We start from the raw sequence: 12164 nt of genomic DNA, 5'->3' as shown, positions 1-12164 counted from the left end.
TCTCCCAGCTTCCTTGTCCCAGAGAACCATACTTTGTGTCGTTTTTTCATCAGCTTTCTGTCTATGAATTTTCCCTTTTCTGGGCATTTTACATACATCATACAGTTTGTCTGACTGGCTAATTTTATTTAGCATAATGTTCTGCTTGTTTTTTATTTTAAGAAGTCTGTATATAAAATGTATCTAAGGAGCAAGTGTTTAGCCTGGTGGTTAATACCCCTATGTCCCATATCAGAGTACCTGGGTTTGAGTCCCAGCTCTGGATGCTGACTCCTGATTCCTGTCCCTGCAAACCCCAGGACACAGCAGTCATGACTCAAGTCACTGGGTTTAGTGTCCAGTTCCAGGCTTTGGACTCCCGCCCCACCCGCAACACTGTTGTGGGCATCTGAGGAGTAAACCACACAGAAGTGTTCTCAGTCTGTGTGTCTGTTTCTTTCTCTGTCTCTCTGATTTTCAGATCAGACCGAAAAGGTATATAAAATGTATATGTACAATTTAAGGACTAACATGAGTACCTATTAACTTATCCACCCAGCTTGAAATACAGAGAATTGTTTTTTCTTCCTAGATCTGTTCACCTAAGAGATAACCATGACCCTGACTCTTGTGTTAAATCATACTTTGCTTTTCTTCTTAATTTTTAATCACCACCATATGGGATCCTAAACGGCACATTGTTGTTCATTTCCAGGCTGTATTCATCTGTTTCACATCCTTACATCTTTTGTTCAATGCCAAAGTTTTATATGGATATGTGTGGCTGCCTTTTATTTTCATTTCTTTATAAATTCAACTGTATGATTACAGGACAAATTATATGTGCAAATATTTAGGTTGTATTTTTTGTTGTTAGTGTACATGTCTCCTGGACATAAGTGCAAGATTTCCTCTAAATTATGTACCTAGAAGTGGAAGAAACTCAAAGCAAAGTGATTATACCAAATTATGCTCTCATCATCCTGCTGTGAGAATTGTTATTGCTCCGCATTCTCACCAGCACTTGGTGCTGACCAATGTGATGGATGTAGTAAGAGTTGAAAGTTGAGCATCTTTTCACAGGTCTATGGACACTTGTTCTTGTTTATCTGTAAAAAGCCTAATTGTATCTTTTGTCCTTTTTTCCACTTGGTCTTAGCATTTTTATTGATCTGTACAGTACATCTTTTGCCAGACAAATGTGTTTTAGACATCTTCTGTGAGATTGTAGCTTGTCTTTTCATTCTTTTAGTGGCAATAAAATGCATCAATTTAAAGTGTACAAATTGAGAAGTTTTGTTAAAAATTTCTATTTTGCAGAAAACTCATATATGCCTCTTTTCAGTCAGCTCTTTCAGTCCCTGGGGACATTCATCATGATTGGTATCTCCATAGATTTGGTTTCCCTGGCTACAACTTCCTATGAAGGAAATGTTTTCTCTGACTTCTTTTTTTCAGTGTTATGTTGAAGAAATTCATCTGTGTTACTACACAGATCAGTATCTCATTCCTTCTTTATTTATTTTATTAACATTCCAGCAGATAAAAAATTTATTCCATTTGCCTGTTCGTGGACATATGGGTTGATTCAAGTTTTGGAATATTGTAGGGTTTGTTTTTTTTTAAGATTTATTCATTTTCATTGGAAGGGTAGATTCACAGCAAGGAGGAGAGAAACGTCTTCCACTGGTTTACTCCCCAAGTAGCTGCAATGGCCGGAACTGAGCTGATCCATAACCAGGAACTAGGAACCAGGAATCCCGCTCTGGGTCTTCCACGCAGATGCAAGGTCCCAAGGCTTTGACCCATCCTCTACTGCTTTCCCAGGCCATAAGCAGGGAACTGAATGGGAAGTGGAGCAGCCAGGACATGAACAGGCACCCAAATGGGATCCTGGTTCTTGCATGATGAGCATTAAACCATTGAGTCATCATGCTGGGCCTGGAATATTGTATTTTTTTAAAAGATTTATTTATTTTATTACAAAGTCAGATATACAGAGAGGAAGAGAGATAGAGAGGAAGATCCTCCATCTGATGATTCACTCCCCAAGTGACCGCAACGGCCTGTGCTGCGCCGATCCGAAGCGAAGAACCAGGAACCTCTTCCGGGTCTCCCACATGGGTGCAGGGTCCCAAAGCTTTGCTTTCCCAGGCCACAAGCAGGGAGCTGGATGGGAAGTGGAGCTGCCGGGATTAGAACTGGCACATATGGAATCCCGGCACGTTCAAGGCGAGGACTTTAGCTGCTAGGTCACGCCACCTGGAATATTGTATATTTTTAAAAGATGTATTTATTTTTACTTGAAAGAGTTACAGAGAGAAAGAGAGAGGGAGAGACAGAGAATCCTTCCATCCACTGGATCACTCTCCAGATGGCTGCAGGGCTAGGTTGGTTTGAAGCTGAGAGCCAGGAGTTTCTTCCAAGTCTCCCATGTGACTGTAGATACCTAAGGCCTTGAGCTAGCCTTCACTGCTTTCCCAAACCATTAGCAGAGAGCTGGATCAGGAAGTGGGGCAGGTAGGACGCGAACTGGCACCTATATTGGATGCCAAGGCCACAGGCAGAGAATCAGCTTGCTATGAGACTGTACCAGCCCCAGAATATTATAAATGAATCCGTAGGTGGGAAAGTCTCTCTCTTAAATACATAAAGCTGCTATGATTGTTCTTGTACACATCATTTTTGTGGAAAACGTGCGTGCATTTCTCTTGGGTAAATACTTAAGGACAAAATTTGAATTTTGTGAGAAAATGCCTAACATGTTTACAAAGAAGATATACTATTTTATACACTATACAGCACTGTTTGAGATTTCCACCTGTTCTACATCCTTGCCAACTTTTGGCAAGGACAGTCTTTTTCATATAGGTCATTCTAGTAGGTCTCTAGTTGTTCCTAGTTGTAATTTCAATTTGACTTTTTCTAATCACCAATGACAGCAAACATTTTCACATGGGTATTGACCATTCATATATCTTATTTAAAAAAGAAAACTATTGGACCCGGCGCGATAGCGTAGTAAAGTTCTCACCTTGAAAGCCCCGGGATCCCATATGGGTGCCGGTTCTAATTCCAGCAGCTCCACTTCCCATCCAGCTCCCTGCTTGTGGCCTGGGAAAGCAGTCGAGGATGGCCCAAAGCCTTGGGACCCTGAACCCGTATTGGAGACCTGCAGGAAGTTCCTGGATCCTGGCTTCGAATTGGCACAGCACCAGCTGCTGTGGCTCACTTGGGGAGTGAATCATTGGATGGAGGATCTTCCTCTCTGTCTCTCCTCCTCTCTGTATATCTGACTTTGCAATAAAAACAAATAAAATCTTAAAAAAAAAACTATTTATTTGACCCTCAGGGTTATGAGACAGAGACAGATTTTTTAAGATTTATTTATTTTTATTGGAAAGTCAGCTGTACAGAGAGGAGGAGAGACAGAGAGGAAGATCTTCTGTCCTTTGATTCACTCTCCAAGTGGACACAACAGCCAGAGCTGAGCCGATCCGAAGCAAGGAAGCAGGAGCTTCTTCTGTATCTCCCATGCGGGTACAGGGTCTCAAGGCTTTGGGTCGTCCTCCACTGCCTTCCAAGCCACAAGCAGGGAGCTGGATGGGAAGCAGCACGACTGGGACATGAACTGGTGCCCATATGGGATCCCAGTGTGTGGCAAGGTGAGGACTTTTAGCAGCTAGGCTACTGCGCTGGGCCCTGGCCTTTTAAATTTTTTAAGGATTTATTTATGTATATTGGAAAGAAAGCTTTTCAGAGAGGAGACACAGAGAGATCTTCCATCCACTGGTTCACTCCCCTAAATGGCTGTAACAGCTGGAGCTGAGCCAATAGGAAGCCAAGAACCAGGAGCTTCTTTTATGTCTCCAATGTGGGTGCAAGTTATCTTTTTCTTGATGGTATAATTTGAAATACAAATATTTAAAATTTTAATCAAATTCTTTTTAGTTTTTTCTTTCATGCTATCATATCTAAGCTATTTTCTTTTTTTTAAGATTTATTTATTTTTTTATTACAAAGTCAGATATACGGAGAGGAGGAAAGACAGAGGGGAAGATCTTCCGTCCAATGATTCACTCCCCAAGTGACCGCAATGGCTGGTGCTGAGCCAATCCAAAGCTGGGAACCAGGAACCTCTTCCGGGTCTCCCATACGGGTGCAGGGTCCCAAAGCCTTGGGATGTCCTCGACTGCTTTCCCAGGCCACAAGCAGGGAGCTGGATGGGAAGTGGAGCTGCTGGAATTAGAACTGGCGCCCATATGGGATCCCGGGGCATTCAAGGTTAGGACTTTAGCCGCTAGGCCACCGTGCTGGGCCCAGCTATTTTCTACCTAATCTAAGTTCATGAAGATTTTCTCCAGTTGCTTAAAAGATCCATTCACTTAGTTATTTGAAAGGAATAATGATAGGGAAGGATTGAGAGAAAGAGAAAATGAGCTGTTCCATTCTCTCATTACTCCCCAAATGGCCACAACAGCCAGGACAGAGCCAGGCAGGCCCAGGACAAAGCCAAGATCCAGGAACTCCATCCTGGTCTCCCACATGGTTGACTGCGGCTCAAGTACCTGAGCCATCTTCCATTGCCTTCCTAAGCACATCAACAGGAACTTGGATTGAAAGCAGAGTAGCTAGACCTTGAACTGGTACCCTGATAAGAATGCTGGCAGTGTAATCTGTGGCTTAGCCCACCATGCCATAACACCAAACCCTCCTATTATTTTCTTCTAAAGTTTTTGTAGTTTTAGTTCTGACATTTAGACATAGCTCAATGCTTCATTTTGAAATAATTTGCTTGTGGCTAGTCAGCCTTGAGGGCATCATTTATTTAAAGGCTACCCTTGGCAGGTGACCTTTCTGAAGTTCTGTGTTCAACACTTGGTCTGTTTATCGCATGCTTGCTTCATTTATGGGTTTAGCATTCTTTGGTTTTCTGCTGTATCTGCTGTATTTTGCCTGGATCATTTTTGACTCTTCCCATTTCACTTTGGTTGTGTTTTTTACTTTGGTTCCTGTTTCTACATGATTCATTGAGTTGTATTCAGGACCCAGTCTTCCCTGGGCTGCTTAATGTTGCCTTCCCTCCTCTGATTATTTTTCTTTCTACTTGTTTTCTGAGTTCTGCCCGCTCACTTCCCTCCTGGGCACCTCAAGTTCCTTCCGGGAGTGTTTTTGTTGGCGCTTGCTGTGACTGCTCCCATCAGACTGTGCTTGGACTGGCCTTTCACTGCCGACTCCCCAGTTGGCTTCTTCACCCCTCAGTGCTCCTGTGGCCTTCAGAGTTGGTTTTGGCACTCCTCATGTGTATTTGGAGTCTGCAGATTAGGTCTGTCTCCTTGTTTGCTGAAAACGGAGTTGCTTTCCTAGTCCTCGTTGGTTTTGTAAGCTGTCCAGGAGTAAAACAGGAAAATTGCCGCCTGGAATCCCATGCTCCTCCTGAGAAACCCAACTTGTTGCTCTCCATCTGCTGATCATTCCAGTGCTAAACAGGGGTTTGACATGTGTCTTTCAGCAATTCTGGGAAAGTCTATAATATTTTCTCTTTAAAAGTTATCTCTTCTTTCTTAATTTTGATTTTTATGTAATGAAAGACTGACATCCGCCAGTACTTGGGCCATCTTCTGTATTCCCAGAATTAGAACCAGAGCATCAATCCAAACCCAGACACTCCAACCTGCGACGTGGATATCTCAAGATATCTTCATTATTGTGTCAAACTCTGCCCTTACCTTCTTTCCGCCCCCCCCCCCACTGTTACTATCTTATGGTCTTTTCTTCATAATAGATTTTATTTTGGGTGATGTTTACATAGTTGAGAAGGATGCATGCCCATGTGGACCACCAGTCAGGGTGGGAAGGGTCAAGGAATGGGAGAAAGTGGATGAGACAACTGCTTCCAATCTTGTTGTCTATTCTTCTCGTATCTGGAGGATGGAGGGACAGGGTCACTCCCAGCAGCCTAACCACATCAGTACCTGAGGATGTGGGACAGCCCACACCCCTCTGTTCTTATGTCTTCTAACTCCTTCTGGACTATTCTGTATCTCTTATGGACTTGCTCCCAATTTTCCTCATCTTGTCATCTTTCTGGGCTATAATTTTTTTGTTATTCTTTTTTCTTTCTGTGTGTGTTTTGGGAGTGGGTATAGTTTGTTCCATATCTTCTCATTAAAGAATTTAGATAAGTATTCTACTTAGCACAGACTGTATCCCACTTTTTTTTTTTAATATTTGTCTTGGGCCCAGCACGGTGAGAGATATTCCATTCATTTCCATTCCAGGCTGGGCCAGGCCAGACAACAGCCCGGAACTCCATCCAGGTTTCCCATCTGGACAGCAGTGTCCCAAGCAGGCCATCTTCTACTGCTTTCCCAGGCGCATTAGCTGGATGGGTGGGACTTGAACCATCACCTATATGGGATGCTTGCATTGTGGTAGGGAGCTTAACCTGCTGAGCCACAACACCAGCGCTAGCCTTGTACTTTATAAAGCAACAGAAATTTCTTCTCGCCGGGCTCGGCAGCGTGGCCTAGTGGCTAAGTTCCTCGCCTTGATCCCATATGGCCGCTGGTTCTAATCCCGGCAGCTCCACTTCCTCTCTATATCTCCTCCTCTCAGTATATCTTTGTAATAAAAAAAAAAAAAAAAGAAAGAAATTTCTTCTCTCCAGAACAAGCAGTCTGGAGGGTGGAAGTGTTAACCCTGGCAGGCAGTATTGATTCCTTCCAAGGCCCCAGAGGAAGAGTTAGCCCCATGGTGCCCTCCTTGCTTCTGGCAGTGGCCAGCACTGCACATTGATGCTTACATTCTAGCTGCCCCACTGCAGTTGCTGCGTCAATTTTCATGTGGCGCTGTCCCTGTGTCGTTTGTCTTGGCATGGCTGTCATCTTTCCGCATCTGCCTGCCTTCTTATGAAAACATCAGTCAGATTGGATTAGGGACCCTCTAGTCACTGGGACCTTGTCTGAACTAATTACATCTACAGGGACTCTGGTCCCCAAAGAGGCCCCATTCTGGAAGCACCGGAGGCTTAGGACTATGACAGACAGAGGGACACTGCTGTTAGACTGCCCACTTCAAGCAGCCTGAGACATGTACCCCTACAGTTACTAAAGACAGGTATATGCCCTCAGACATGTACCTTCTTCCTTATAACAGAAACACTGCTAGGGACCCAGCCCGCCACACCAGCTGCTTTGTCAGCTCTTTGCATGGAAAGGTCCTCCTGGGCTCACCCCTGGCATCTCGCCCTTCCAGAAGCCCACTCCTCCTCTGCTCTGCAGACCACCCAGTGTGGAGATGCGCCCTCCCACCTCCACCCCAGGGGCACCTACCTGGGATTCATACCATGGGGCACTGCACCTGTGTGCCTGCTGCTGACCACACTTCCCTGTAGCACCTCAAAGCCTGGATTCTCCCATCCATGAGCCCAAGATTCTTAAAAGTGATGTGCTGTGAATGCCCATCAGAAGTCAGCCAGGGTCATCAAAGGGCCAGCCAGGCCACTTGGCTGATGGGGGATCCTGTTGGCATTACTGGCAGGCAAGCACCCTTGAGGAATGAAGTAGCCGGCCCAGTCCTTCTAGGGGCCCAAGGGAGAGGAGCCCCACCAGGGCTGCCTCAGATCCATCTTGCCCACAGTCTGTGTGTCTGTGTCTCAGGGAACATGTACCATTATGTACCATGGTACAACACCAAGCCTGTGGTGGCTGTCATCTCCAACTGGGAGGACATCAGCTTCCGCATGGACTGCCTCAACCTCCTCCACATCACTCGGAACCGCCTGGTGAGTGGCACAGAAGGGGGTGGCAGGGAGGAGGCAACAGGGAAACCTAGTCACTCTGCTCACTTCTATATCCTCATCACTGAGAGGTATGGGCCAAATGCAGCAGCAGGCTTGGAACGCAGATACGAATAAGTACTACCCTGTCCTCACTCTGTGGGAGAGGGCTGGACCAATGGCTACTGTACAAAGCAGCTGAACCTTGGTCAGAGAGACTGGGAAGGGCAGGAGAGAGGGAGGGAGGTAGCATGGCAGCAGGGTTTTGCAGACCATGTAGGAGTTGGTAGGGAGGGGTGGAAGAAAGAAAGCAACAATTTTGCCAAGCCATGGTGAGCTGTTGTTAGGAGTGATAGAAGGTGATGTGGAGCTAAAGCCAGGGAAGCTGGGGAGAGTCAGATCATAAAGGGTCATAGGTCTCAGTTGAGGAGTGGATCCCCACCTCAGATGTGGCTTTCTCATGGCCTGCTGATTTGATCTCAGTGGTCAGGACTTCCCTGCTTCCTGGTCCCACTCCATGCTGGCTTCTGCCACCTTATTGTTGCGTTGGAAATAGGAAGGATGCATGGAGCAGCTTTGTGAGTAACAGCCATCATCACCAGGAAACTCCTGCAAGCTCCCCTGAGCCTGGCTAGAAACATCGTGGGTCAGTGAACCCCAAAGGAGATCTCAGTTGCACTCCATACTGAATCCAGCACACTTTCTCTCTAGAAAGCCAATCTGGACACCCTGAAGTCCATACGGAATCCGGAGGACCCAGCTCTGCTCCAGCAGTGGGAGAAGCTGCTGCAGGAGCTGGTGGAGGACTGCAAGTAGGACTGGGGTTCCCCCACCACAACTGCAGCCAGGGAGAGCGGGGCTGGTGGGTGGAGAGCCACAGCCTCTTCCCCTCCCACAACCCTGACCTCCCCCTCTAACCTAGTCCCTCCTGTCCTCACCTCTGACCCAACCCGACCAGCCTCTCCCTTCATTCATACAAGCTGCACCCACAATGACCCTGGGTCCACATGCTTCCCTTGTGGCTCATTCTTGCCAAGAAGCTCTCCTCAGGGTTCGGCTTGGGCTGCAGGATGCACCGGCAGCCACTCCTGGCCCCCGACCCCAGCCCTGGATGGGCCGGATCTCATGGCACACACACTTTTCTCCAAGGAGTCTTTGGACACATGGCAGAGACTGGGCAGAAGGAGGGACTTGAAGAAGAACCTGGGACCAGGCCCACAGTGGAGCAGGGTGCTTGGAGTTATGGGGGAGTGAGGCACCCTAGTCTGCCCGTTGGCACCTGGGTCAGGATCTTGGGATCAGGAAGGGCACATTGGCCACGGCACGTCCAGAAGTTGTGACATGGGGAGATGCAGAAGGGGTCCAGCCCCCTACTCCCTGTCTCGCCCCCAGGCGTCCTCTGCCTTGCATGACAGATGAGCCCAAAGCCAGCAACCTGGACAGGAAGAAGTGGCAGCTCCGCAACCTGCTCCTCCAGGAAGTGGCCGAAAAGGCCAAGGACGCCAAGCCCGGGAACATGGTGGCCACAGGGGAGGGCTGGCTGCGCCGCCTCAATGCTGTGCTCCCAGAGGTGTGTGCTGGACAACAGCGGCTGCTGAGGCATGGGGCTAGCAGCTGGCCACACAGCCCTTGACCTTGACCCCGCCTGCAGCCCCAGATGAACTTCCCAGATGTGATGATCTGGCTGATGGCCAAAGAACAGCGAGTGGCCTATGCTCGGGTGCCTGCCCACACCATCCTTTTCTCCCCAGAGGGGAGGCTGCAGTCCGGCTGCTTCTGTGGGAAGATCCAGTCACTCCTGCTGCAGGTGAGAAGTGAAAGCCCTCAGAGGAAGGAGCATGTCCTGAACTCCCATGCCCTGAGCCCATGGGGCCCCTTCTCTCTCCCTGGTCCTCTACAGGATGGGTGGGGCTTAAGGAGTCCACGGAGGAAGGCAGGGGCCCGTGACTGACTGCATGTAGGCTCTCACCATGTCCACATCCCTCACCTACCATCCTAAAATCCAGCTCTGTCATTTTCTGAGGGACCAAGTCAGCTCCTGGGCATATGCTGCCCCTACCATAGCAGGCAGAGCCTATAGGCTCTAAGACTGCCTGGAGCCTGTGCACAGTGCCCAGCCCTGACCTCAGCCTCCTGCTCCCTGGGAGGCCAATGGGAGAGAGGCTCTCTCTTCATCCTCAGAGTCACAAAGTGTACCCTGAAGAAGGTATACCCTCCCAGGCCTGGCTATGGTTGCCCCTCAATGCCCTAAACTTCTCTGGCCACACTGGGTTTCAGTGACCCAGGTCTTGTCACCGTCACTCAAAGCCTCTCCCACCCCTCTGGGAGCCCCGCTCATCCTACAAGAATCCCTGAGACTCAGATCTTGACTTGTGAGACCTTGGGATGACCCTGACCACATCTGTGTAGGAGGGACTTGGTGGTAACACTGCTTGCCTCAAGATGGGGCGTGTGAATCCAGGCATAGCCACACACTTGACGCTTAGTACAATGCCACCCCTTGCATGTGCTTTGGGAATGATCGACGTTGACATCATTATTACCACCACTGCCCTGAGGAGCCCTTCTTCCCCACCATTCCCCTACCTCCTTCTTATGGGGGTCACAGGGTAGGCCATCTGCCTGGCATCTCGCACTCTGGCAGGCACAACTGTGGACCATTCACTTTTTGGATGCAGCACCAGGACTCAATGGGAAGGGGCAGGTGTGGGCCAGTCTGATGTGCGTGCCCCTCCCTCAGCCACCTCCTGGCCCCAGGGGACTGGCACCCCATGAGAGCCTGACCTGCTTCTGGCTTAGTTCCCAGAGGGAGAAGGAGAGAAGGACACAATCCCAGCTCACCTCCGGGTCTGCATGTGGTTTGGCAACGTCACCCACAGCCAGCACCTGCAGCTGCCCCGTCAGGGCAACTTGGTGGTTTATGCAGAGACGGTGAGTAGGCTGGAGGAGGCTGACCTGTTGGGCAGTGGGAGGCGGTGGCCCCTGGAATGAGAGTGTGGCTGCCCAAGACCAACTCTGAAGTCAGAGGAAGAGGTTCCGAACCAAATCTGAGCGGGATCTGCTGGAAGTGGCAGAGACTAAAAGGCTGTGAACTGGAGGCTGCAGATGATAAGTGGTAAGCTAATGCCCTTGCCCTTCTCCAGTATGAGAATCAGGCCAAGCAGAAAGACCAGTGGGGGCAACAGGGGCTGTACCGATGCCCCAACTTCTCAGATGTCACAGGGCACACGGCCCTCCCCAAGACAGATTTCAAGACACCCACAGGATGGCACTGGCAGGACAAGTGGACAATAGAGCCTCAGAGAAGGTGAGATGGGGGCGTGGAGGCCGTGAGCCTCCAAGACCCTGGGTATACCACGCTGAAGCTGACACTTGTCATCATCCAAGAGGGCCAGATGCCAGCAGCCCAGAGTCCCAGCTGGCAGAGACGTGGGACCTGACCCATGCGGGCTGTGTGGAATGATCAAGGCAGATGCCTCATCCAGTCTCCTTGCCAGGAGCCTGGGTCTTGGCAGATGGGGGCTGGAGGGTAGCATAATGACAGAGAATGCCCCAGGCACCAGCAGATTCCAGGAGTCACACTGGGAACTTGGAGTCTTGCTGCCCCCAGACTCCTCTTGGACACGGACATCAACAAGAGCCAGGTGCTGGAGCAGGTATACGAGAACCAGGATCGTGATGCAACTGGTGTCTGGGTGCCTGCAGAAATCCCTGACACGGATGTGGTGAGCCAGGATGAAACTGCCTTAGGGAATAAGGGAACAGGGGAGGGTGAGAGAGGCAGCTGGGGACTTGGAAGCTGGGATGTCCCAGTGGCAGGAGCTGTGGCCTGAGGCCTGCTCCTGGTTGAGGGCTGGGGAACCCCTGGGGAGAGCTTTAATCTGCAACCCCTCCTGGTACTGAATGTTCCGAGATGGCAGCCCTGAGATGCCTTAAAGTCAGACAGGAAGAAGGGCGGGGAGAGTATGGGGATTGGCACAGCAGTTAACTTGTTGCTTGGGATGTTCACTACCATATCCAGAGTGACTAGGTTTAAACCCCAGCTCCGTTCTCCACTGTAGCGTCCTGCCAGCGTGTGCCCTGGGAAGTAACAGATGACACTTCAAATAGTTGGCTCAATGAGTGCTGGGCTCTGGCTCTGGCCTGGCCTAACCCCAGCCATTGCAGGCATCTCAGGCCTGAACCAGCAGATAGGAGATTTCTGTATTCACCTTTCAAAAACATAAAAATCATTTTTTAAAATGAAGAAAGCAAACCAAACCACACAAGAGGCAAAAGTCCCTTTCTTGTCTTTTTCATTGTCTCATTCTTTTTTTTAAAAAAATTATTTATTTCTATTGGAAAGGAAGATTTACAGAGAGGAGGAAAGACAGAAAGATCTCCCATTTGCTGGTTCACTCCCCAA

General features: G+C 48.9%; 1 protein-coding gene across 1 annotated transcript in view; it reads left to right on the top strand.

Moving 5' to 3' along the window:
- The window catches only part of FER1L5 (fer-1 like family member 5), a 45989-nt gene that overhangs the window by 21519 nt on the left and 12306 nt on the right, over window positions 1-12164 (top strand). The window contains exons 20-26 of the mRNA XM_058668310.1: window positions 7641-7765; window positions 8471-8571; window positions 9152-9329; window positions 9411-9566; window positions 10559-10690; window positions 10903-11066; window positions 11370-11484. Coding sequence (XP_058524293.1) covers window positions 7641-7765; window positions 8471-8571; window positions 9152-9329; window positions 9411-9566; window positions 10559-10690; window positions 10903-11066; window positions 11370-11484 — 971 coding nt within the window. The remainder of the gene's footprint in view (window positions 1-7640; window positions 7766-8470; window positions 8572-9151; window positions 9330-9410; window positions 9567-10558; window positions 10691-10902; window positions 11067-11369; window positions 11485-12164) is intronic.

This window comes from Ochotona princeps, chromosome 8, assembly GCF_030435755.1.
Source record: "Ochotona princeps isolate mOchPri1 chromosome 8, mOchPri1.hap1, whole genome shotgun sequence".
Lineage (NCBI taxonomy): Eukaryota > Metazoa > Chordata > Mammalia > Lagomorpha > Ochotonidae > Ochotona > Ochotona princeps.
The sequence above is the reverse complement of the archived record's forward strand: the minus strand, read 5'-3'. Positions and strand labels throughout refer to the sequence as shown.